This window comes from Sus scrofa, chromosome 7 (assembly GCF_054392235.1).
Source record: "Sus scrofa isolate SSC_HxYL_T2T_F1_AM1 chromosome 7, Sscrofa_HxYL_maternal_Yorkshire_Landrace_v2.0, whole genome shotgun sequence".
Lineage (NCBI taxonomy): Eukaryota > Metazoa > Chordata > Mammalia > Artiodactyla > Suidae > Sus > Sus scrofa.
Genome location: NC_139389.1, coordinates 50,990,178 through 51,016,924, shown reverse-complemented (window position 1 = coordinate 51,016,924; position 26,747 = coordinate 50,990,178). Strand labels below are relative to the sequence as shown.

General features: G+C 44.0%; 1 protein-coding gene across 3 annotated transcripts; it reads right to left on the bottom strand.

The window, feature by feature from the left end:
* Positions 1–178: 178 nt before the first annotated feature.
* ADGRF4 (adhesion G protein-coupled receptor F4) lies at positions 179–25,958 on the bottom strand. Of its 3 annotated transcripts, XM_003354824.5 has the most exons (11): positions 25,739–25,924; positions 22,701–22,757; positions 19,211–19,319; positions 17,488–17,542; positions 15,038–15,189; positions 12,574–12,825; positions 9,194–10,573; positions 6,300–6,341; positions 5,826–5,885; positions 4,101–4,157; positions 179–927 (listed from the first exon to the last, which is right to left on the bottom strand). In XM_003354824.5, the coding sequence occupies exons 3-10, from the start codon at positions 19,295–19,297 to the stop codon at positions 4,110–4,112; spliced, it is 2,076 nt and encodes a 691-aa protein (XP_003354872.2). In that variant the 5' UTR covers positions 19,298–19,319; positions 22,701–22,757; positions 25,739–25,924; the 3' UTR covers positions 179–927; positions 4,101–4,109. The 3 variants fall into 3 exon arrangements, with proteins under 3 accessions (XP_003354872.2, XP_013851621.2, XP_084823084.1); XM_013996167.3 differs by lacking the exon at positions 22,701–22,757 and having other exon boundaries at positions 25,739–25,958; XM_084966958.1 differs by lacking the exon at positions 22,701–22,757 and having other exon boundaries at positions 17,488–17,680; positions 25,739–25,951.
* Between the last annotated feature and the right edge of the window lie 789 nt (positions 25,959–26,747).

Here is a 26,747-nt window from a genome sequence, read left to right as displayed (position 1 = left end):
TCATCTGACCACCAATGCAGGTGCAAAATGGATTTCTCAATGGAGTACAATCACTGAGTCAAAGATGAGAACTGCCGGGAGGGAAATATTCCTGGGAGAATATTTATCTTCGAGCTGAGTTGTTCAGGGCTAAGATATTTCTACCTAGGGTTCATGCCTGGATGCTGGAGTCCAAAAATAAAATGTATTCATTTTTATTTCTAAAATAACAACTGGAATCATTTTACAGATGTAGTGATTTAAGCAGACACATATACACATACACTTGCATACACAAATAATAATACCTACAAGAATATTTTTTCTATTTCACAAGTAAGAAAAGTAAGGTCCTAGGAGCTAAATTATTTGGCTCAAGTTCTAAAATAGAGTAAAATAATGAACATTTTAAAAAGTCCCCTTATTTTTTTTTCTCCAGTTCCCTATCTTTAGGAAACTTACCATGACTTAACTGACTCCAAAGTAGATTCAATATATCCTCGGCCACCCCACCTCCCATTCCTATTCCCAACCAACCCCTGAACCTGGATCAAGCCCCTGTCCCCCAAAATGCCCAGGATCCACACAGAGGCATGGCAGGCTGAGCCCATGGAACCACTGGACTTGGGGGTAAAGGCAGATCAAGCCCCACAGGAGCCCCAGGCTTGGGGAGGAGGTCCATTGACTTGCAGGTTGAGTCTTAATCTCACCAGCGTTGACCAAGAAACTTCGTGGGTAGATCGAAGGGCCCACCTCCTTAAAGCCCAGGCACCAAATGTTCTCCTCCATTTTTTCTCTGCAAACCTTTCACACTGAGAGCTTAGGTGTCACTCCAGGCAAGAGGGAGGCTTCCAGAGAAGCATGACTGTTCCTCCACATTCCAGCCTTCTTCTCCAGGCACTCAACTCTCAGTCCAGGGCATAGGGCATCCATGAGGAGGGGGGCAGCCTAGGCAAAAAGGTTGAAGCACTGGTTAACAATAAGAATAAGAGCTGGCATGGCTTGATAACTTCTTTTGAACCTGGCCCTATTCCATGAGTTTTGAATGTGTTGGCTTACTGAATCCTGAAACCTGCCCTGAGAGGTATGTACTGTTCTTAGCCCCATTTTACAGATGAGGAAATGGAGGCACAGAAGCATTGAGCAATTCTTCAAGGTCACACCGTAGGAAGGCTATTCTCCCAGCTTTACTTTTCTGTGTCCTTTGCCTTCTGCATGTGGCTCCCTGCAGCCTGAACTCCCTACAATGTGCTCTCTCTCCCTCCTGCCCTAGGTAAGCCTGGTAACTAGAATGACTCTGCTGTTCTGGATTTGCAACTTTACTAGGGAAACCAAGTTGCTTCTCTCAGGGTATTTGTTTTATCAGTTCTCACTGTGGAATGAAGAATGAAGAATTCTTTTAAGCGAATTTTAGGCGAAAACAAATATGTGCTAGAGGCTTCCCAAGAACAGAGGAGCGCGCTTGGCGACGCTGAAATCACACTGAGTAAATCAGGCTCTTGCTGGGTGCTATGAAAGGTACACTCTTGGCATGAACAGCAGAGGGCGCTATGCAGCAGTGGTCTCAAGAATGCCTGTCCCCTCCCTCTCCTGCTTCCCACGATGGGATCCCGCAGGTAGGATCTGCATGTGGAGAAAACTTTGTTGTCTTTCCATGGTCCCGGGACCTCCGGGCACACCTGTCCCAACCTTGCTTCTAAGAACAATCCAACCTGAAGTTCCTGGGACATGTGGCGTTTCCAACCACAGGGGGCCCCAATTCTAGGCAAGTCCAATTCTGACCTCCTTGCCTCCTTTCTGGCTCTTGGACTTCAGCCTGCCTCCCGAGACCCCGTCAGCCTAAGATTTTGTGTTCTGGTTTAAAGTCTGAAATAGACCTTTGTGTTGTGGTTTAGCCCCAGCCTGGGCGGTGACCTGACCTTGTGATTCCCAAACGCCTGCATCCTTCAGGTGTAACTCTGCTCTCAACACCCTGGTCATAGCCCTGCTTTCTGCTGAAAGACCTTCCCGGTGCTGCCAGGTCTCCATCCTGGACTTGAGAGGGTCACTTATGGTGAAGTTCCTGTCCCTGCTCTCTGATGCTTATCACGCCCCCACCATGACCCACAGTGTTGGCTGCTGTTTCTGAGTCCTTCTGAATCTTCCTGTGTCCAGACATAAAAAGCCGAGGACCTTAATTATGAGAAATGTAATTGGCATAGGCCCACCCGTGGAGGATACATGGAAAGAATGCAACCCTCAGCCCACTCCCCCCACCACCCAGCTTCACAAAGTAGAAGGTGAAAGTTGAAGAATTGCCTGCTGACCAATTTCTGCCTGGAGAGTTATTAGTGCTTGTCCACCGCCTCCCTCTGCTTCCTCCTAACATTGGGCAAACTTTGTGCACCTCCCCAGCTCTTGTAAGTGGTATAGTCCCTGATCTTGGGGTCTACAGGTTTTCTCTAGATTTTACTACAGCCAACGGGGAATGCCCAGCTAGCTGGAGAGGAGACTTGGCTGTGCCTCATTTCTCTAGAACAACTAAAGGTAGTATTCCCTGGGGTTTACCCAACCCGGGACAGTCTAAGCAGCTTCCCCAAGCAGATCAAATTAGGACCTTAGGAGTTCCCCATTGTGGCTCAGTGGTAAGGAACCTGGGCTCGCTCAGTGGGTTAAGGATTGAGCGTGTGTGAGCTGTGGTGGAGGTCGCAGACATGATTCAGATCCCGCATGGCTGTGGCTGGGATGTAGGCTGGCAGCTGCACCTGAGATTGGATGCCTAGCCTGGGAACTTCCATATGCCGCGGGTGCAGCCCTAAAATGACCAAAAAAAAAAAAAAAATTGGACTTTAATGAAAAGATCAGCTTTACAAGGTCTTCTGAACTACCTCTGGATTAGCGACTCATCAAGACATGCTATGGTGATGTTCCCCCGTGGAGGATCTTTGTGGCCTAAGACATGGCGGCGGCGGCGGCGGCGGCAATGGGGGGGGGGGGGCGCGAAGGGGAGGGGGGAGGGGGTGAAGGGGCGGGGTTAACTCTAAAGTTCTACTCTATCCTCCTCTTTAAAGTTCTAATATAAAAATCCAAACGTGAAGGTGATTAATTAAGGAAAATACGCTAGTGTTTTCCTCTGTTTTCATAGTATCCGCCCATGCCAGTCAACATATATGGTAGTAGAACCCCCCTCCCTCCCTTCCTCTTCCTGGGACCATGAGCCAACGTCCCCAGAGCAGCATGACATCAGGTTGGTATGTTCTGTAACCTTTTAAGGAGGTCCCTTAAAGAGTCTTCCAGCTCTGAGTGTCTCTGATTCCTTGAGTTTGTTTCAACCCTTTGCTTTGTTCCATTGTTCAATGTATGGGCCTTGACTCAGAAAGGAAAGGAATGTAAAAGAGGATGTACCTGCTGCTAGATGTTTAAAAAAAAAAAAAAATCTGAGACTCATCTGCACCCACGCAGAAGGGCCACAAAACCTCTCCACCACAAAACCACACCAGAGTTGAATATCCCTGCCCACATTCCCTATTACCTCTCAGACTTCTGGTTGCCATTTTGTGACTGTAGTGTCCCCTTCCCGGCTGCCTAATATTTGTTTTCCTCTGATTTCACCTGTGCAGAAGTAGGTCTCAGAGGCTGGCTCTGAGTAGGCAGCTAAGTTGCCGCAACCCCACCCACACCCCCTTAGGATGATCCTGAGCCCCAATCTCATTAGACTTGTTGCTTGGTGATTCCAGTCATGAAGCCTTCCTTCTTAACAACGGGGCTATTGTAAGTGTCAACACTCACTGGCACAATGGAATTAAGGTGTGTGAGCGCTGTAAACAGCGTGATGTATCTTGTACCAGAGCAGGTGTAATGACAGCATCCTCTCACTGAGGACAGGAGAAAAAAAAAAAAAGGATTCTTAAGACTTGGTTGTGTAAACGGAGATGACATAGGTTTTAAAGATGGGTGATTTTCATTTATGTGCTGGGCAATAAAGAAGTTTCTGTTCTCTGAAAGATTCCCCCTCACCCCCCCATTCCTTCCCACCTCACTCCAGCATCAAAAAGTTGGCAATAGGAATGGAGCAATGAGGAGTTTGTCACAATCTGTCACAAGTTGCAAGTGAAGCTTCTCCTTGAGTGTTTAATACTCACATCTTATCCTCAACGATTCATTAATTTAGACCCATTGGTTGGGCTTAACGATGCATTCTAAATGGGAAAAAAAAATAACAGTGATGTCGGTGGGGAATGGCATTGGCCAAAGTGCATATAGATTTATAGTTGCGCAGATGCCTGAATAGAGATAAACATGTAAAAATGAAAGCATAAACTGACAACTACACAGAATTAAATGATCATATTTCACTGAGTCTAAGTAAGCAACACCATTATTTTTATGTCTACTAAGGAAGAAAAAGAAAAAACTAACTTGCCAATTAAATCATGACATGCCTCTGATTGTACTATACATTCCGATTTCAGAAATATTCAAATGTGAAAAAAATGCCTATCTTAGACTTGATGAACTATGGCACGAAAAGTTACACTCAGTACTAGCTGACCATAAATTCTGAGTCTCAGTGTGTCAGAAAGATTTTTTATTTGTTTGTTTTAAAGGAAGTAGCTCTTTTTTTAAAAGGGGGGAATGGAGAGAAAGGAGTTCCCTGGCGGCCTAGCAGTTAAGAATCAGGCGTTGTCATTGATGTGGCTTGGGTCGCTGCTGTGGCACAGGTTCGATCCTTGGTCTGAGAACGTCTGCATGCCACAGGCAGAGCCATAAAATAAAATAAAGGCAGTAGTTCTTATCGAGAAACTGTGGTTGAGTAAATTACTTCTTTCTAATTAATATAGTAATGATGACAATTTCAGTTGGTGCTCGAAAAGACAGATAGCTTGGTCAAAAGTCATCTTCAAGGAGTTCCCATCATGGCTTAGTGGTAATAAAGCTGATCCATGAGGACAGGGGTTCGATCCCTGGCCTCCATCAGTGAGTTAAAGATCTGGCGTTGCCATGAGCTGCAGTGTAGGTCGAAGACATGACTCAGATCCCACAACGTTGTGGCTGTGGTGTGGGCCAGCAGCTGCAGCTCTGACTCAACCCCTAGCTTGGGAACTTCCATATGCTGCAAGCGTGGTCCTCAAAAGACAAAAACCAACCAAACAAACAAAAACTATATCCTGTAATAACCTATACAGAAAAAGAATCTGAAAAGGAGTGGATATATGTGTAGGTATAACTGATTCACTTTGCAGTACGTACACCTGAAACTAACACATGATTGTAAATCAACTCTACAATACAATTAAAAAATAAACCTGACCCCCTTGCTGTACAGTGGGAAAATAAAAAAAAAAACAATTAAAAAATAAATAGTTTTTTAAAATGTCATCTTCAAGATCTCTAAATACACAGATACTGCAAGTCATGGCAGTGTGGTTCATTGAAAAGGTCCAAAGCAAAGAGAATGCCAATACTCATGATTAGCTAGGTGGCTTTGGGCAAGTCTCACAAGTTCTCTGTCCTTGATTTCCTTACCCATGAAATGACTGGGTTGGACCATAATCTCATTCCTAACTCATTTCTCTAGTATTTTATGAATCTCTGGTTCTGGGTTTGAGCTGTCTCATCTCAGTGGTCCAAATATCAAGTTGAAATAAACCAACATGGAAAATTCTCTTGAGGGGTCTATTCCATTGACCTTACACTCTGGCAAGGATACTCCAAAGTTGCTGAATGAAGACATGAATGAATGAGATTATACCCTAATGATTCTGTTTGCTAACAACCCCCCAAGAGTAAGCTATCATATTTGTTTCTGCATGACTCTTCTGAGGGCACTGACCCTCGAGAATTGAGAGTGAAAGGAAGAGGCTTACCTCGGCTACCCTTGACCGCCCCTTCAGTGAAGACATCCTCATCCTCAAAGCATCTCTTATCTAAAGAAGCAATGACAGTGAAAGCATGACAGCATCCCAGACCCAGACCTGTGCCCTGAAATGCTGAAGCCAGCAACCCCAGCAGAAGCAGCATCAGATGGTATAGCACAGCGCTTAGAAAACAATGAGTCTTGGATCAAAGTTGAGGTCTATTTATAACTAGATTTCGGGTGAAGGTTAAAATTCTGGTCACAGCTTCCATTCTTTTCACCAGCCACGCTCACACCCAGCCTCCAAATGATTTGAAAAAGGGCAGGAAATGAGAGAGAGTCATTTTTCCCTTCCCCACTCACAGCTGATGCTTTAAACCAACCTCACAATCTCAACTCTACCAAACTCTACTTTCTGATCAACCTCAAGCTCCCCTCAGCCACATGGAAATCATTTACAGTGAGTGAAACAAATTCAAATTACCTTCTGATCCATAACGGTTCCAAAGAACAAGATGAAGAACCCCTGTGACAAAATTCAACAACAGTTGAATGGAGTTGGCATTTCTTTCAAGTCAACTTTATGATTTTGTATCAAGCTTTTAAACAGAGGACGAGTGACGCGTGAATAGGAATACTTTTGCTGCTTTAGGAGTTTTAGCAGTTATATTTATTTTATCTCAAGCAGTGGTTAAATCTATTTTTGGAAAAGCTTTTTCGGCAAAGAAGCAGATAATAACTACTTTAGGTTTTGCAGTCTGTGCAGCCTCTGTGGCAATCACCTCACCTTGGCCACTGCAGCCCCAACGCAGCCATAGGCAAAATGCCAAGCAGGGAGTAAGGCTGTATTTCAATAACGCTGTTTACAAAACCAGGCAGCAGCCTATAGTTTGCCAATTTCTGATTAAAACCATATTAAAAATGTGACCTTGCCAAATTTTCTATTACTCGTCAGAATGGAAAGCAGGGAGTTCCCATCGTGGCGCAGTGGTTAACGAATCCGACTAGGAACCATGAGGTTGCGGGTTCGGTCCCTGCCCTTGCTCAGTGGGTTAACGATCCGGCGTTGCCGTGAGCTGTGGTGTAGGTTGCAGACGCGGCTCGGATCCCGCGTTGCTGTGGCTCTGGCGTAGGCCGGTGGCTACAGCTCCGATTCGACCCCTAGCCTGGGAACCTCCATATGCCGTGGGAGCGGCCCAAGAAATAGCTAAAAAGACAAAAAAAAAAAAAAAAAAAAAAAAAAAAAAAAAAAAAAAAAAAAGAATGGAAAGCAGCCTGACGAAAGACAGCTTCCTGAAAGTGCGAGTTTAATAGCCAAGATGAAGTGAAATGCCTTTTAGAAGGTTCATCTCATCACACCAAGCAAGAAAGACAATAGATCCTTATAGAACCATCTTGATCTTACAGAGGAGAAGTTCGAGGACCAGAGACAGTAACATGCCTGGGATCAAGTAACATGTGTCAAGATCCAGTTCTGTGAATAATAACTGACACTTATTTCACAGAGAACAGCAGGAAAGAGGTATGAGAACGGCTGCCTGGTTAATAGCCACAGTGAGCGGCAAGGGGCCATCTCTTCATACTGTGAACAACGACTGTTATTTCACGAGTCCCCGATCTAGCTGAGGAAGGATAAAAACTGTGATTGTTTTGAGGCAGAACATGTACGTGTAGCCTCACATACCCCTGACCAAAGACTTGTCCTCTGTAAGTGAAGGTCCACTTCTTCCAATGTCGAAACTTTAAGAGACATACAGGTGAAACAGTGGGGAGAGAAAAAAGGAGGAGTTCCCGTTGTGGTGCAGTTGAAACCGACTAGAAACCATGAGGTTGCGGGTTCGATCTCTGGCCTTGCTCAGTAGGTTAAGGATCCGGTGTTGCCGTGAGCTGTGGTAATGAAATGGAGTTTAACTAAAGAACAACCCCCCCTTGGCTAAGAAGGCAGCTGCAAGCCTTTCCAGCTGTGCTCATCACTATGCCACCCTTCTTGTAATAATGTAACAACTGTGTGCTCTCTGTCCAAGCCAGCAGCCCTGCTAATCAGGTACCCAGCATTGCTTATCAGTTCTGCTTCTGTAACCTTGCTTGCTCAGTTTCTTAGGGAGGAACACTGTCTGCTTGGGGATGGGGGAGGTCCGGGATGCTTGCATGGGAAAATCAAGACCTTGTAGTGTATAAACGTTACTGAGAACAAAGACCTGGTGCTCAGACTCTGGAGGTGACTCCTCTGAGCCCGCACCGGTGCTGAATAAACCTTGCTTTTCCACATCTCCGAGTGCTGTTTGTCTCCTTCCACTGCCACGGTTTTTGCAGTTTCCGCAACAGTATAGGTCGCAGATGAAGCTCGGATCCTGTGTTGCTGTGGCTCTGGTGTAGGCCAGCAGTCACAGCTCCAATTAGACCCTTAGCCTGGGAACCTCCATATGCCACGAGTGTGGCTCTGTAAAACAAAAAGAAAAAAAGAAAGGAAAAAGGAGATTCGCACCCAGCTAGCTTGATCATCCAAATCCAACAGGATAATTAACAGGGCAAGAGATGCCAAAGACAGGCACCTCTAAGATATGGAAGGAGTTTTGGCGTTCTACATTTTTCACTTGTAGCCATGTTTTTTTGTTGTTGGTTTTTTTTCTTATTTTTTGGCTTTTTAGGGCTCTCCTGGAGGTTCCCAGGCTTGGGGTTGAATCAGAGCTATAGCTGCCGGCCTACGCCACAGCCACAGCAACACCAGATCCGAGCCACATCTGAGACCTACACCTCAGCTCATGACAACGCCGGATCCTTAACCCACTGAGGGAGGCCAGGGATCAAACCTGCATCGTCCTGGATGCTAGTCAGATTCATTTCCACTGAGCCATGACGGGAACTCCATGTTGTAGCCATGTTTTGTTATATAGCCAGAATAACAAATTAGAAATTAATATTTTATAAGTAAAATATTAGTTAATAATATTAATTAACAAAGCAAGTCTCAGAGTTCCCATTGTGGCTCAGCAGGTTAAGAACCCAACTGGTATCCATGAGGATGGAGGTTTGATCCCTAGCCTTACTCAGTGCGTTAAGAGCCCAACTGGTATCCATGAGGATGTAGGTTCGATCCCTGGCCTTACCCAGTGAGTTAAAAACCCAGCTAGTATCCATAAAGACTCAGGTTTATCCCTGGCCCTGCTCATTGGGTTAAGGATCTAGCATTGCCATGAGCTGTGGTGTAGGTCACAGACGTGGCTCAGACCTGGCATTGCTGTGGCTGTGGCATAGGCTGGCAGCTGTAGCTCTGACTGGACCCCTAGCCTGGGAACTTCCATATGCATTGGGTGTGGCCCTAAAAAGCAAAAAGATAGATAAAAATGAAACAAATAACACAAGCCTCCTGGAACTTACCTGGAAAGCATTGAGCAGGGCAAAGATTATATGGAAAATCAATGAAGTGCCTTTTATGAGGGTAGCTATTCCAAAACCCCAGGTTAGTCCCAGCAGTGGGGTGAGGATGGCCACATTTTTGCTGATCCTCATAATTATGGCCACGTCCTGAGACTTGGAACTGCCAATCGAGGGCCTCTGAGTGTTGACAGCAACCACCAGAACCACAACCAGATTCACAGCCACGATGACCAAGACTGGGATGGCAAATGCTAAAAGGGCTTTGGTATTGTCCCAGTTAAGCCAACAGGCACCACGTCTCATGTAGCCTTTCCCTGGCTCTGTGATAGCAACGGTGGTGACAGCAATGACCAGTGGGCATCCGTAGCCAATGGCAAAGCCAATGGCCATCATGCAAGGCTTCATCATCCTCCGGAAAACGACCAGGATTCCATAGATGATGAGCAGTGCTTTGAAGAGCATCCAGAAGAACAGAGAGAGGTAGAAAAAGTGGCTAAAAAATGTCACCGCAACACACCAGTTGTAGTCCTGGGCCCTTTTGTTCAAGTTCGAGCCTAGGATGAACCACACGTTGGCGGTCAGGAGCGACACGGCTATGTTCACAATGCACACGTGTCGCATGTAGGATATCTCCGTCACCACTACCCGGGACCACACGGTGGCTTCGATGATCAGACAAAGCATCAAGCTAAAGATGGAGATGCTGAGCCCAACGCAGGTGATGTAGCCCAGGACCTTGTCGTCCACGGATACGGGGGACATGAGAATGGAAAAGGACATCACCGCGTTGGTGTAGTTGCATCGGCATTTCACCCTGTGGGCGACGTCCGACGCAGTTGCGCAGACGTTCTCGTCCCACCTCCTTTTCCTGGAGTGCCAGCCCACACACTGGGCCCGGGCTCTCCGGGATTTGTTGATCTTCTCGAAGGTGAGTAAGACTTGCTTCAGTCTTTCGGGTAAAATCACCGAGAGGACCAGCCCGTTTACAGGCCTGGGAAGACTTGCGTTTCCCCGGTGGGCTTCCTTCAGAATGGCCCCCAGGGTGGGGAAAGCTATGCTGATGGCTTGGGAGGCATTTGGTGGCAGCTGCCACAGCTCTTGCCTGGGAATCTCTATCATTCCTAGGAGATTCCCTGTGGTGTTGTTCACGTTCATGGAGAAGTTGAAACGTCTCTCTGAAGTGTTGTGGCCGATGGGGAACCCTTTGGTCTGGATAAAGAGTTCGTCCACAATGTGCGCGGCTTCATGGGGGAGGCGGAGCCGCCTGGCGAACAAATTCACTGACTGCAGCAGATCTGAGCTGGCGTTTTTGTCCGGGATGAAAGCCCAGTTTGGAATGACTGCTGGGTGGAGGATGTGATTGGCCACTTTGCTGTAGCTCTGCGATGGAGAAAAGCAGATATTATGCTGGGGATTTACACGTGATGGGACAAAGTCGATTTCTAAAATCCGAAATTTCTAACAGTGAAATGATTTGACCTTATTCCAGTATCAATCATTATTGATATTATTCCCTTCAACTTCACTCCTTATTAGAATCGCATGCTCCTGGGCTGTGCTGAGAGGGGAGAACAGTAAAAGAGTGCTAAAAATAAAAAATAAAATGACAAAATAAAATAATGAAATAAAATAAATAAAATAAAATAAAGAAATAAAATAGGACCAGGACCACACCTTGTGGCTCAGCACCTGACACAGTATCTGTGAGGATGTGAGTTCAATCCATGGCCTCACTCAGTGGGTTAAAGATCAGGCAGTGCCACAAGCTGCTCTTTGCTGTGGCTGTGGTGTAGGCCAGCAGCTGCAGCTCTGATTTGACCCCTAGCCCGGAACCTCCACATGCCACAAGTGTGGCTCTAAAAAGACAAAATAAATAAATAAATAAAGTGGCTTTAATTGTATATAAAAAAAATTAAAGAAAATAAAAGAATGAAGTAAAATAAAATACAATTATGAAATAAAATAATTTAAAACAAAAGAAAATGATTCACAGATAAGAGTTACCTGCTTCATTATAGGCCCAGGGCAGCATTCCTAACTGCATTTTGTATAACCCAAGTTTCCATGAGATATTAGTGACCATTTAAGGAGGAGATTGGGAGTAGATTCCACGGCAGTCTACATATGAGAGGTACTGCATACCTCACCCCCACGTCTATCCCCCACTCGAAGGAAGAGTCCCAAAGTTCATTAAACACATTAAAAGCTCTAGAAAGTCCTGCCATAAGGAGACCTGCTTGGCTTTGTTTAACCCAGAATTCCTAAATCTGCTGTGCTCCAGATTCCCCTTTTATTTTATTTTATTTTATTTATTTATGTATTTAGTTCTTTTTAGGGCCGAACCTGCAGCACATGGAGGTTCTCAGGCTAGGGGTCTAATAGGAGCTGTAGCCACCGGCCTACACCAGAACCACAGCAACACAGGATCCAAACTATGTCTGTGACCTACACCAAAGCTCACGGCAATGCCGGATCCTTAACTCACTGAGCAAGGCCAGGGATCCAACTCGCAACCTCATGGTTCCTAGTTGGATTCATTTCCGCTGCAACGGTAACTCCAGCTCCCCTTTTAAAAATGGAACCCCGGAAGTTTCCCTTGCGGCTCAGCAGTAACGAGCCCCACTGGTATCCATGAGGATTCAGGTTAGATCCCTGGCCTTGTTCAGAGGGTTAAGGATTTTGCATTGCCATGAGTGCAGGGTGCAGATGCAGCTTGGATCCTGCATTGCTGTGGTTGTGGTGTAGGCCAGAAGCTGTAGCTCTGATTCAACCCCTAGCTTGGGAACTTCCGCATGCCACGGGTGGTGGCCCTAAAAGCAAGAGAAATAGATAAATAAAAATAAAAATGGAACCCCTGGGAGTTCCCATTGTGGCTCAGAGGTAACGAACCCAACTAGTATACATGAGGATGTGGGCTCGATCCCTGGCCTCTTGCTCAGTGGGTTAAAAGACCTGGCCTTGCTGTGAGCTGTGGTGTACAGACAGGCTCTGATCTGGTGTTGCTGTGGCTGTGGTGTTGGCTGGCAGCTACAGCTCCAATTCCACCCCTAGCCTTACATATGCCTTGGGTGTGGCCTAAAAAAAGACCAAAAAAAAAAAAAAAAAAATGGAATCTCTGCTAACATTTCTCAGGACAGTTAGGTTCTATAAAGAGTAAAATTTTGGAAACGCTGGAGTAAACACAGTCTAGCGTGCAGCTATCAATTTCTTAAAAACTTCCATAAACTAGAATAAATGAACATGCAAAACTGAAACGAACTGTTATGATTGCTGTGGTTATTGTAGTTTTTTTGCCTGAAAAGTACATTCGGAACTATTGAAATGCAAGATTTTGGAAAAAAAATATTGTCCGTTTTTGAAATGAAATTAGCCAGGAATACCTTCATTTTCTCTTGGGTAACATTATCAGACAAGTCCGCAGAAATATTTTTCAGTAACTCCACTATAAATGCGATATTTCCAGACGTGGCTTCAGCGGACTTCACGGCATCAATTATGCAGGTGTAATCAAATGGGCATTTCTTTTGGATGCCTTGAGCTACACTCTTGATGGGATCCGGAGCTCCAAAGTCAAGGATGTGTACAGGTATAGATGGGGCTGCCACAGAAAGCCGTGTTGCGCTATTTGAGTCCTGTTTTTTTCCCCCAAAAAAAGAAAAAAAAAAAAGATTGTTTTATTCAAATATAATTCAGTAACTAAGGTGTTGGACTAAAGATGTTAAAAGTGCAAATGATCCACAAACAGAGATGCGAGTGGTCCTGAAAAGTGGTTTAGATGTTAAGAAGCAGTGAGGAGATAAGCAGAGTCACAAACAGGCAGGAGATGCCACCCAAATTCCCACAGAGATCAGGATACGGACCGATCTACTGGAATCAGTGTGGACAGTAACATAATGTCTTTTCTATCAAAGGAAACCTTGGTGACTACATTTTGCTCTGGCTCCGGCTCCTGCTGAATCAACCCTGTGACTCCCTTCCCCCATACCTCTTTTCCCAGTAACAATTTGTTTCAAATTAGCCAACCGGGAAGAATGTGTGCCCTGACCTGACCCATGGGAAGGGGACAGGTACATCACCTGCGTCAGGGATAAATAGGGGAGGGTCCTTTGCTTGGCGCGCACGCTTTTTGGAGTACCCGCGCCTTTCTGCAGAAGTAAGGAGTCTTGTCGAGATTTCTCCTTGTCCACGTGTCTCACTTTCCAACACTGACGACCCAAGCCAGAGTTATTGTAATTTCCAACATCAGGACAGGGATATTTAACCCAAGGATGAGAACAAGACAGGTTTCTCCAGGATATGGAGAAATCCGAGAAACAAGGTTTGTCCAGGTATTGTCATGTTTTAACAAAGAGGAGCCACATGGAACTTCAGAGGGGAGTGGCTGAGGAAGGATGGCAGTTCAAACACAGAACGGAAAGACACCATGATTTCAAAAAGTCTAAGAGGTTGCTAAATAGACGTGACTTGCTTCTTTCCTCATTCTTTTACCTAGAATTTCCCAGAATGTGACTTGGGCTAAGCCACAGCAATAATGTACTTCACTTGACTCACTTTCGAATGACAGCATAGTTGCAAGGACATCTCCATGATTATTTAGGCTGTGACAGAGCCTGCAGGGATGCTCCCTTGATAAAACCACCATTACGATGTTAGGAGATTCAGGGAGTTCCCGTTGTGGCTCAGCAGAAACGAATCCAACTAGTATCCATGAGGATGCGGGTTGGATCCCTGGCCTCACTCAGTGGGTTAAGCATCTGGCGTGGCCGTGAGCTGTTGTGTAGGATTCAGACGAGGCTCGGATTCTGCATTTCTGTGGCTGTGGCATAGGCTGGCAGATGTAGCTCTGATTCAACCCCTAGCCTGGGAACTTCCATATTCCTCGGGTGCGGCCCCAAAAAGAAAAAAAAATTTAGGAGATGCAGAGCTCACTGTGCTTCTACAGGATTGGAGGGGAGATAGAAAGAAACAGTTGATAAGTGCAAGGATGTAAGATTTTAATCTGTTTTAATTTTTAAAAATATTGTAATTTAATTAATTTAATTTTTGGCCTTGCTCATGGCTTGTGGAACTTCCCTGGCCAGGGATCAAACTCACCTCAGAGCAGTAACAACAGCCACAGCAGTGACAATGCCTGATCCTTAACCCACTGAGCCACCAGGAAATTCCAGGATTTTTTGTTTGTTTGTTTTGGACCAGACCCGAGGCATATGGAAGTTCCCAGGCTAGGGGCTGAATCAGAGCTGCAGCTGCCAGCCTACACCACAGCCACAGCAATGCCAGGTCCCCGACCCACTGAGCAAGGCCAGGGATCAAACCTGCTTCCTCATGGATACCAGTCGGGTTCATTTCCACTGCACCACAATGGGAACTCATGATATTTTAATTTTAATTGAGATCTGTTGTATTCATTGGATTTCTATTCACTCTGGGACACCCTTTGCTCCTTTCCTTTGGCCAAGTGATTCAAAGTATTAGAAAAAGATAGTAAAGTGAACTTGATTCTAGGCACATTTCATTGCTTAATTGATAGCATAAGAGGCATACAAATCCATCTTCAGAGTTAAAACTTTAACCTGTAAGTATTTGTCATTGTGTAAATGAGTTTCAAATTTTTTTTTGAGAAAAGATTCTAAGAGGGAGAAATGGAGAGAATAGGGAGAGGGGAGAGTAGCTTGAGGAAGGAAGGATAAGAGACAAACTTAACCCACTTTGCAGAATTTCTTAAGTTCAGATCTGAGACTTATTGTCATGCTGAACAGAAAACATTAAAAATGCCTCTACCCTGTCTTTCAGGATTGACTCTGATAGAACTGCCATTAAGATGCAAATATGCAAATGTATCACCTGAAAGAGTGTTTCCACAGAAAGGCTTGTACAGGTTTCAGTTAACTTCTGCCACTCATTTCCATTACAGGTAAATCTAATTTCTCCACGGAAGTGCTGAGCACAGGGCTGGCTGCAATTGGAAGAAGGGGTGCAAGGTCCATGGCATTTCTCTGAAAAGGAGAAGAGAGAGAGAAGCCTAATTAGCATGTCCACACTCTGACATGAGCATCTAACTCATTCTGGGGGTTTGAGGCTGGCTTCCCAGAGGAAGTGACATTGAACCAGGTCCTCAGCAACAACTGAAACCCTGCCAGGCTGACTGTGAAGCTGCGTTCCCGTCGTGGCTCAGCAGTAACAAATCTGGCTAATAACCATGAGGATGTGGGTTTGATCCCCAGCCTCGCTCAGTGGGTTAAGGATCCAGCGTTGTCATGAGCCATGGTGTAGGTTACAGATGTGGCTGGGATCCCTTGTTGCCGTGGCTGTGGTGTAGGCTGGCAGGTGTAGCTCTGATGGGACCCCTAGCCTGGGAACTTCCATATGCCACAGGTGTGGACAAAAAAAGAAAGTCTTGTGAGTATTTGGGGCTTGCAAGAAAATTTCAGTGAGTAGAAGTTGCAGATACAGAATCCACAAGTAAAGATGACTGACTAAAGGTGTTCAATAAAATCAATGGAATGTTTTTTAGTATACATATGAAATATTATTCATGATTTATCTGAAATTTACATTGAATCAGACATCCTGTATTTTTATTTGCTAAATATGACGCTAGGCAGAGAGTAAATATTTTCAGCTTTGTGGGCCAATACGGTTTCTGTCACAACTACTCCACTCTGCCATGTAGCATGAAAGCAAAGACCATATGTTAATAATTTGGCATGGCTGTGTTCCAATAAAACTTTATTTATAAACACTGGTGGTGTCTTAATTTTTTTTTTTTTTTTTTTTTTTTTTTGCTTTTCAGGGCTGTACCCGCTGTGTATGGAGGTTCCCAGGCTAGGGGTCGAATTAGAGCTGTAGCTACAGACCTACACCACAACCATAGCAACATCAAATCCGAGCTGTGTCTGCAACCTACACCACAGCTCATGGCAACGCCGGATCCTTAACCCACTGAGCAAGGCCAGGGATCAAACTCACAAGCTCATGGTAACTAGTCGGATTTCTTTCCATTGCGCCATAACAGGAACTCCGTGGTGTCTTAATTTTGACCATGGGTAGAGTGAATTGACTAGATGAAGCTGTTGAAATATTCCCAGGAAGAATTGTCTTAGGATAGTGGCAGTGGCACCTACTGGAAGACGTAGGTGATGCTGAGAGCTATGAAGGTGTTGAAATAAATACAATGAGGTGACCAGCGGGCTGTGAGTCAAGGAATGCACTCATATTTATGGCTTAGACAGCTCCGTGGATGACTCCACTTATGGAGAAAGGAAGCAAGTGTTTGCATCTTTCTTTGATATCTACCAAAGTGTATCAATTTTTACAAGCTATTTAAGCAAGCACTTCTCAATTTCTTCATCCCTAGAGTTTGGAGGTAATGCCAAACTTGTCACAAATGTCTTGTTACAAACGTCAAATGAGTCAGCATCTTGTACAGCACATGATCATAAATGCTCAGGGAACATTAGCTATCTTCCGGTCCTCTTTCCTTTTTTCATTCCACAGCTTAGAGAGATGTATTTGCCACCAAAAATGGCCATGACTGTGCAGAGCCCCGTTATCACTAGCGTGGGTGAGAATCACATGATTTTGATACCTTAACAAGTAATGATGCCTCCACAGTCTCTCTCTCTCTCTCTCACTTCTCAAGAGTGACCAGTTTTGCTAACATGGTGTCACTTTAATAGACTTCTCAGCCTCAGAGTGTTACATACATTTAAGCAACCTGATCTCTGTGAATGAAGGAGTAAATGAATCCTGTCCTCTTCCCTCTTTTGCCTCTTGTTAGCTAATTAGTTCAAACAGATTTCCTTTTCGAGTTTTGAAATGGACTCCTGGAGTTCCCATTGTGGCACAGCAGAAACAAATCCGACTAGGAACTATGAAGTTGCGGATTCGATCCCTGGCCTCACTCAGTGAATTAAAGGTCTGGCATTGCTGTGAGCTGTGGTGTAGGTTGCAGATGAGGCTCAGATCCCACGTTGCTGTGCGCTGTGGCCCCTATCCTGGGAAGCTCCATGTGCTCGTGGGTGCATCCCTAAAAAGCAAAATAATAATAATAATAATAATAAAAAAATAAAATAAAATGGATTCTTGTTTCCTATTCTAGAACCCCTGAATATTTGCCAACTTGCTTCATTGACGATGCCATGGATAATTGTATAATTGTAGGAAAATCTACCTGTGCTGCTAAACATTGAGAACTTATTACAGGTGGTCTGCTGACAGGCTTGCAATATCCATGCCCTTCCTTTATTCTGCTCAGTCTTCGAATGGAAGAAGACTGACTTTCAGCCACATACCTTGCAGCCTTCCCGTCTTGAGCTTTCCTTCAGGACCTTGAAGTTTATCTCCCTCCTGTAAAACATAAATCCCAAATGTCTTCTTTACTGTGGGACTCTCCTCTCTCATCTCAACTTAGAGGCTCCATGTGGATATGAAGAGGACATGAGTTCAGGACTAGAAGAAAACTGCAGCTCATAGTGCGGGAACTTGCTGAAGGAAACAGAGATGTGAGCACTGATGGAGACCATGCTCCTTCCACCCCGTGAAGGCTAGAAACTTGACAGTGGTCACTTGGGCTCTGAAGGTCAGTGGATTGGGTACATTTTTTGGAAAGTTTAAATATCCAGGGAGACCACGGTGATGAGAATTGTTGTCGCAAGACATGTTTCTACAATATTTTCTTAACCTCTCTGTTTCTATTTTCTCTGCTAAAGACTCCAGCTTGTCCTGCTTTACTGTACCCCCTCTTCCTGCTTGGAAAACAGTCGCAGTGCTGGTAAATGACTTAAGCTTAAGAACAAAGACCTAAAGGCATAAGTTATTCATGTGCTCAGCTGAATGAGGACATAATGCATTGGTCTAGGCATGATGGACCTGTGCAGATAGGCATGCCGTTTGCACAGCATGATATGTCCTCTAAAGAATAAGAGGAAGATGAGCCTCATGGCCCCAAGGGACTTATGAGGGGTCGTTAGCAGGATATGCCTTAGCAGGGAGAGCCAAGATGCAAACCTAGGCAGGCGGAGTTGCCGCAGATAGGAAGCACAATGATGGTTCTCCAGATGCTATACATAGACAGCTGACCCAGGCTTCCTCAATGCTGATGACTGTTAAATGCCTAAAGCTCAGAATAAAAGCTTAACCATCTATCAGCTATGTGACTTTTAGAATAATAAAAGATCTTTTTAAATAATAAAAAGAACTATATCCTGCACCTGCCACCCCTCCTCACTTGACCTATTCCTAAAGAGCACAATAAAAGCAGTGGGGTATCTTGAGGTGGGGCTCTTGGTCCCTGAGACCTTGAGTCCTCTGGTTCCCACCTTTAATTAAGATAAATGTCTCTGTGTCTTGATTTATGTTAACTTTTTCCTTAAGTTTCACAGCACCGGTTCTTCAGCCCTCACCTGCTGAGCTGGTCTTGGCAGCTTATAACACCCAGCTGTTCTCTGCCCGTATTAACTGTAACTATAAAATGGAACAAATGGTCCACCCCATACTGTATATCCGCAGAGAGGAGGAAATGAGTAGAAGCTAGAAATGAGAGCTAGGTTGCAATAATAGAATCACAAACTCTTTTTGTAGCTATAAAGGACTGTAAACATTATCTAAAAGAAGAAAAAAAAAAAAAAAACACCCTTCATGTTATGAGCAAGGAAATGAAGACTCAGAGAAGTGAAGCAACTTGTGCAATTAACAAGCAAAATTAAGGTCTGAACCGAAATTGCCCAACTACCAGGCTAGCACCTCCTCCTCTCAAAAGCCGCCTGTCTACATACTCCATGGCTTGCAAAGTGGTCTTCCTACTGGGTTGTTGCTCCCTATTAAAATAACATGACCTTGTCCCAAGACAAGCCACCTCTCAACTTTTCTTTGTTCCTTTCTTTAGAACACTGCCATAGGAAGGGTAAAATTGTAGTCATTTGAAAATTTCTTTTAAATGACATGTATCATAAATCTAGTCATCTCAGAGAACGAACCGATTTCTCATGGGATCAAGTAAGAAGGGATCAGACTTACTTCTATGTGATGATGAGATCTACGAGGAAAACATTCTGTCTTCAGAAATAACATTAAACAGCAAATCGTGATTGCCTGGGACTTCATTTTCACAGATTTGAATCTTCACCTGCCGTAGAGAACAAAGGTGGAACAAGCTAAATCGGAAAATACTGCATAACTAGTACAACACTTAGCCAACTAACCAACCGCTTGTGACCCCACTAGGTACTCTGAGAGATTCATGCCAAACAACCTGCCTTAGGAACGGGGACCAATATCTACTTCAAGCCAGCTAAAACGTAAAAAGAAGGGAAAGATTTTCCATCCACTGTTGACCATTCTGCAAAAAATAGACGGGAATGATGGAAGCACCAGGAAAGATGGATGTTCACTAAAGCATCATTTCATTTTGTTAAATCCACAAGTTTCTTAGTAGTTACATTTGTCAAGAATTGTATTTGCCAATCACTATGCTACGCACTTTCTTTGCACTAACTCATTTAATCGTATAATATAAAATATTGTGACCTATAGCCAGACAACATTATAATTGGGAAAGATACATGCACCCCTATGTTCACAGCAGCGCTCTTCACAATAGCCAAGACAAGGAAACAACCTACATGTCCATTGACAGATGATTGGATAAAGCAGATGTGGTGCATACATACAACAGAATACCACTCAGCCATGAAGGGGAAAGAAATAATGCCACTCACAGCAATGTGCACAGACCTAGAGATTATCATACTAAGTGAAGTATGTCCGACAGAGAAAGACAAATACCATATGGTATGACTCATATATGGAATCTAAAATATGGCACAAAGGAATGCATCTATGAAACAGAAACAAATCCATGGACATAGAGAACAGACTTGTGGTTGCCAAGGGGGAGGGTGCTGGGGGAGAGATGGAGGGGGAGGTTGGAATTGGCAGATGTGAGCTATTTTACAGGGAGAGGGTGAACAAAAAGGTCCTGCAGCATAGCACAGAAAACTATATTCAATGTCCTATGATAAATGATAATGAAAAAGTATTTTAAAAAGAGTGTGCTGGGGGAAAAAATGTAATTGTAATGTATACATGAAAGGATAACCTGACCCCCTTGCTGTACAGTGGGAAAATAAAAAAAAATATTTAAAAAAATAAATAAATAAATAAAATTTAATTAGCAAAAAAAAAAAGAAAAATACATTAGTAATTTTATAAAGTCAAATAAAAATAATCCAAAAAAAAGAGTGTGCATGTGTATATATATATATATAAAACTGAAAAATTTATATATATATACATTTACATGTGTGTGTGTATATATATATATATAACTGAACCACTTTGCCATACAGCAGAAATTAACACAACATTATAAATCAACTATGCTTCAATTTTGGAAAATATATCAATGGAGAAACTAGTACAAAGCATTGGGCAACTATAAGTCGAAAGTCACTCCAATAAAAAGAAGTGGAGCCAGGAGCTCAACCCAGATGGTCCAGCTGGAGAGCCTCTCAGTGATGGCAAAGCTGGAAAATTCTTTGTTGTTGGGGGCTGTCCTGTGAGCTGTAGGATGTTTAGAGTATCTTTGGCCTCTACCCACTAGATGCTGTGAGCCACCTCCTCCCGAGCTATAACAGCCAAAAATGTCTTCAGACATTGCCAAACGTGCCCCTGGGAGAGAAATCATCCCCATTTGAGAACCACCGTCCTAAGTGGTCCTCCAAGCTTATGGTGTCAAGCAACTGAAAGTAAAATGAAAATACACTGCTGTCTGCTACTGGATCAAACACGGAGACTCCCTTTCATAAGTGGATAGACTATGTACCATGAAATTAGAGGCATTGGAAGATAACTCTTCATCTGCCATGGCTCTGTTTTTTGGTTGTTTTGTTTGTTTGTTTGTTTTGCTTTTTTCTTGGTAGTTCCACCTTTCAAAGCCTAATCTCCAATAAAGTATCTTTACAACAGCTGAAATCCAATATATCATCAAACAGCACCATGATCATCCATCTTTTCTTATAGGATAGTAGTAATTAAGATCCTTTATTGGTAAGAAAATTCCTTAATTCTTTTTTTTTTTTTTTTTTTTTTTTTTTTTTTTTTTTTTGTCTTTTTGCTATTTCTTGGGCCGCTCCTGCGGTATATGGAGATTCCCAGGCTAGGGGTCTAATCGGAGCCGTAGCCACCAGCCTACACCAGAGCCACAGCAACGCGGGATCCGAGCCGCGTCTGCAACCTACACCACAGCTCACGGCAATGCCGGATTGTTAACCCACTGAGCAAGGGCAGGGACCGAACCCGCAACCTCATGGCTCCTAGTCAGATTCGTTAACCACTTCGCCACGACGGAAACTCCGAAAATTCCTTAATTCTAAAGGGTTTTCCTGGAAGTACAGATGCAGCAAAATTAAAATATGGATTTTAGAGTCAGCAGGAGCTAAGCTATAATCTTGTCCCTATAATCTATTGATGACTTTTTGGCCCTATTTTTCTCATCCATGTTATGAAATATAGAATGATCATTTTTTCAACCAGTCAAAATTTATCAAGTGCCTCCTAATTACTGGGAACTGTACCAGATGCTGGGGGTACAGATATGAAAGATGCTGTCCAGTGGTAAAGGACATCCAGTGGTGAACACAGACTAACCAAACCAATAGTGAGGGGAGAGATTACCTAGGTATTGTACCTAGCGGGTGAGGCCAGGCAGAAACTGAGCCTGCTGCAAACGGAAATTTCCTTATGCTCGAATCCATCTGGGATCCATTTAGGATCACAAAGCAAACTTCGGCCAAGAAGCAGACAAAACTCACTTATTCTGGGGAGCTCCCATCATGACTAGCATGCATGAGGATGCAGGTTCAATCCCTGGCCTTGATCAGTGGGTCAAGGATCCAGCATTGCCATGAGCTGTGGTGCAGGTTGCAGATGCAGTTCAGATCTGGGTTGCTGTGGCTGTGGTGTAGGCTGGCAGCTGTAGCTCCCATTCGACCCCTAGCCTGGGAACCTCCATATGCCACAGGTGAGGCCTTAAAAAAACAGAAAAAAAAACAAAAAACAAAACAGGAGTTCCCGTCGTGGCGCAATGGTTAACAAATCCGACTAGGAACCATGAGCTTGTGGGTTCGATCCCTGGCCTTGCTCAGTGGGTTAAGGATCCGGCATTGCCGTGAGCTGTGGTGTAGTTGCAGATGCAGCTTGGATCCCGAGTTGCTGTGGCTCTGGCGTAGGCCAGCGGCTACAGCTCCAATTAGACCCCTAGCCTGGGAATCTCCATACACCGTGGGAGTGGACCTAGAAAAGGCAAAAAGAAAAAAAAAAAAAAAAAAAAACTCAGAGATCTTAGATCAAGCAGAATGGGGCTAGCACCCTTTCTTAGACTAACCATTGATAAAGGCAATAATTAGAGTGAACTTTGCTTTTTGCATAACTGCAAACTACACTGCCTCTCCAAGATCTAACACTATAGTTCAGAGTAAGATTCTCTCTTTGCGCTTTTAATACTCACGTCTTGTCCTCAACGATTCATTAATTTAGATCCATTGGTTGGGCTTAATGATGCATTCTAAACGGGGAAAACATAACGGTGTTGTCAGTGAGAAATGGCATCACCCGAAATGCATATGGATTTATATTTATGTATATGTCTGACTAGAGAGACATGTGACAATGAAAACCTCAAGTACCCAGTTGACACAGCTATGCAAAATTAAATTATCTTATTTCACTGAATCTGCCATTATAAGCAACATCATTACTTTTATGTCCACTAAAAAAAAACTTGCCAGTTAAACCACGACAGGGCACTCATTGTACTACACAATCCAATTTCAGAAATATTCAAAGTGAAAAAAAAAGTCTATCTTAGAAGTGATGAATTATGGCACTAAAAGTCACACTTAGTGCTAGCTGACTATAAATTCTGATTCTCAGTTTGTCCAGAAGGCTTTTTATTTGTTTGTTTTTAAGGAAGTAGCTCTTACTGAGAAACTGTTGATAGAGTCAATGACTTCTTTCTAATTAATATAGTAATGTTGGCAATTCAATTGGTACTTGAAAAGACAGACAGCTAGGTCAAAAGTCATCTTCAAGATCTATAAATACACAGATACCTCAAGGCCAGAGAGGGTGGCTCACTGAAAAAGCCCAAAGCAAGGACTTCTGCTTTTCGCTTAATAATAAACAGCAGTCTAGGTGGCTGAATGGAAGCCAGGCTCCCTGCTCTAACAAGGTTGATTACTTCAAAGAGAGAGAAAATGGTATTTGCTGGCCTCAGAAGCTTAAAGGAAAATGAAGCTACACCCAGAAGTCCCAGAGGGAATGCATCTTGGGATTTAGCTTCCTGGATGAGCAAGGAGCACCTCCCACACCACGACCTGTGCTGGGAGCCCTAATGACAAGGGTTCCACGGAGCGCGAGTCTTACTGCTTTTAGCCCCAGAGCCCCAGAGAAAGTAGGCTGCACCCAGTGGGAAAATCAGGTTATCATTAGTCAGGAGATGAACACGGAAGGACATTTCTCTGTCCCCAGCACTCAGCAGAGTATATCACGTGTACAGTACACACTTAGTAAACATTTGTTGGAAAAATAAATAAGCTATGAATGATACCAGCTTCTGAAATTTTTGTTTTAAAATCACCAGGCAACCTTCCTATCTTAGAGGAGCAGATGAACTTATTTGCAACACTAGATAATTCCAGAACCGAGTCATTTAAACAGAAATGTGCCTCAGCCTAAGGGACTCCTCCTTGTTATACTATGTGGAGCCTGATGTGAAAAAGGATTGTAATGTCCCTCCCAGGATGGGCAGGAAACCACGCAGCCAGATTAGCACGGTCAGTGCAAGCGTTTTCCACACCCTCTCCACAAAGCCAGCAACCACAAAACGCTGTCTCCCTAGACAGACCCAGAAGATGCTGGTTCTTCTTCAACACCATCTATGTGTCCCAGCTTCCTTGTACCAGGAGCTGAGTTTCTGAATGAGTTGGAATTCAAAAACACAATTCACCTTCCTGGGACCTGGAATGTACTTCTGATGCTAGATGCTCAAGGGAGCTGCAGCCAATGAGTCACGCAGATGGAGGTGCTCCCGGCCTGTCTGAACAGGCTGAGGGAGGGCTGGCATCAGGACTCTCAGAGACAATAACAGAAGGTGCAGCCTGGGCACTATAACTGCAGTCAGGCAGGAAGGAATGCAGGGAGGGTGGGATCTCACAAAGCTCTTCATGCAAAGCAGGTGACCTGGATGGGCATGTCTGTAAACTAAATGGACCCATTCTCAATGTGTTCCTCTCCATTGAACTTCACCCAAGGTGAGAGGGAGAAGCTCTTCTCACTGGTTTGCTAACTTTTTAGATGGCACCTCACCTCATGCTCCTTGGCCAATCCCGTTGATGGGCAGGACTAATTCAGAAAGCATAACTGAAGGGTGAGGAACTTAAGGGTGAGCTGACCCACATTTGTGTGTGTGTGTGTGTGTGTGTGTGTGTGTGTGTCTGCCTGCCTGCGTTGCTCCCCTCAGCCTACTTTCCTAACTATATGTTCCAGCTACTCCACTCGGGTGATTAGGGCTCTGATTATACAGCCAAGGCGAAACAAGTTGCGTGTGTGTTTCTTGGCCTCGATAATAGAATATATTCAGCCTCTTTTACAGGCTCCCCCTTGCCATGGATGAGCTATTTCATAAAGAGCCTTGGGGAAGAAGAAAGATGCAACAGCTCTGCTCGGATCAAAATCATCTCATCTCGGCTCTTTTAGATGGCGGCCAGCCAGCCTCTTTGCAGCTTGGTATTTGCTCTGGGAATTGCAGTCTGGATTCAAACTCTGTTAAGTTGGAAGAATCACATCATCTCAGCGTTGGGAAGCTTCCAGCATCTCAGCAGCGATCTTGATACTTCTATGATGTTAAAGCAACTGGGTATGATGGGCAATGGCTCACCCCGGAACGCTCACGGGAGGGCTGACACTAAACAAACAGCACCTTAAGATGCACAGGGCAGAGCTCCCACAATTGACCTCAAGTATAGGGAATATAGGCCATCAAAGGGCTTAGTGTTGGCCACTCAGAATGAGAGGCAATGCCTTTGCAGAAAGGTTTCAGCAGTAACTGAAGGAAATGTTTCCTTTTAAGTTGATAGAAAAGCTCTATCAGCCGCACTAAGAAAAGGACCTACTAACGCATGCTTCATCAAAACATCCAGCTTTACACTCAGCCTAAAGGAAGGGAATTGAAAGCTCGTTTGCTCATCCAATTTATCAAGCAAGGGGGACTATCAGAGGACAGAGCCTAATTGCCCAACAAATTAGCCAGTGAGCAAATTAGAGCCTGACTTGTGACTTTTAAAGGAAAATGAATGTACAAGAGACGGAGGAAATAACACCAGCCTTGGGCTAGTCAATCTTTAAATAATGTTAGGGACGATTGCTGCGGAATAGAGCATTCCAGAAAACACCCTCCTAAAGCACACAGCTTCCCACATTGAGAAGATGTGCAAAGACAATCCTGGCTTCAGTAGGAAAAGGTATGGGGGGGGCATATGTACTCACGGCATCCAGGAAGTCTAGCAGCCCAACAGGAGGGTCCTCGCTGCGCTCCCCACCTCCTTGCCCCACCATCACTGTGCCCGCCCTGGCACCTCCCGCGGTCCCGTCAGTGCCTGTGATCTGTCTTCTCTGCAGCTGAAAGGGAAGGAAACCAGCTGCCTGTTAGGAGAAGCCAATGTGAGAGCTGTCAACCTGCCCCGGGTTTTCGAGCCTTGTGTAAGCCTGTGATTCACGGCGCAGTGTGTCTGTTAAACACGCCTAAGAGAAATTACAGGTTTCTCTTGTCTGGAGCAAATCCATTAAGATGAGTCACTTGTTTGTCCTTTCATTCCTCCTCTTTATCTCAGATGATCCCATGAGACTCTGTTGCATCTCCTGCGCTGGGGTATTTATTTATTTATTTATTTTTGTTCAAGAGAGTAAAATCTCTTTTATTAGAATCTATTAATATTACATTGATTTATTGGATTTGGTGCTACATTAATAAAATACATTACTGAAGCATAGTGTAAGGTGGATGGTTATCTGAATATACAGACTTAAGACTTTTCCCTTGAAAGACTTCTTTTCTACTTCTGCCATTTAATAAACATATGAGGCCAGTCAGTGAGAAGAATCTGAAAATTATATAAAGAGAAATGAGACCATATTGGCCATGGTGAAATGAACACGGAAGGAGGAACTGAGGAAAAGCTGAACAGCGTTTTACCTTTTCTGTAGATGGAGCTTTACCATGTAGCTTGATTATTTAAAAAAAAAAAAATGTTTCTTTAGGGTATCATGTATACCTCTTCTTCTAATGTAAATACATTTTAAAGAGGAATTATCAGGACCCAAGTAATATTAATGATATTCTGTTGGATTCCAAGAATGATGGGTGTTGACTATTTAAGCCAATGTTGAATTCTATTATTATTCACTGGTCAGACTAGGGCAGTTTTAAGTTATTTCCTGTTTATGTTTGGAAAGATAGGTCTTAATTAAGCTTGCAGATATAAAAGTTGTATTTTGG

What these genes read in the sequence shown, in the direction of transcription:
- ADGRF4 (XM_013996167.3), bottom strand. Translation starts at nt 19,297, where the DNA reads ATGAAGTCCCAGGCAATCACGATTTGCTGTTTAATGTTATTTCTGAAG. An exon ending in CAAGACGGGAAGGCTGCAAG is followed by an intron (nt 15,190 to 17,487) that starts GTATGTGGCTGA and finishes TCTCCTTTTCAG; the next exon opens with AGAAATGCCATGGACCTTGC. An exon ending in CCCTGCTCAATGCTTTCCAG is followed by an intron (nt 6,342 to 9,193) that starts GTAAGTTCCAGG and finishes ATTTTGTCACAG; the next exon opens with GGGTTCTTCATCTTGTTCTT.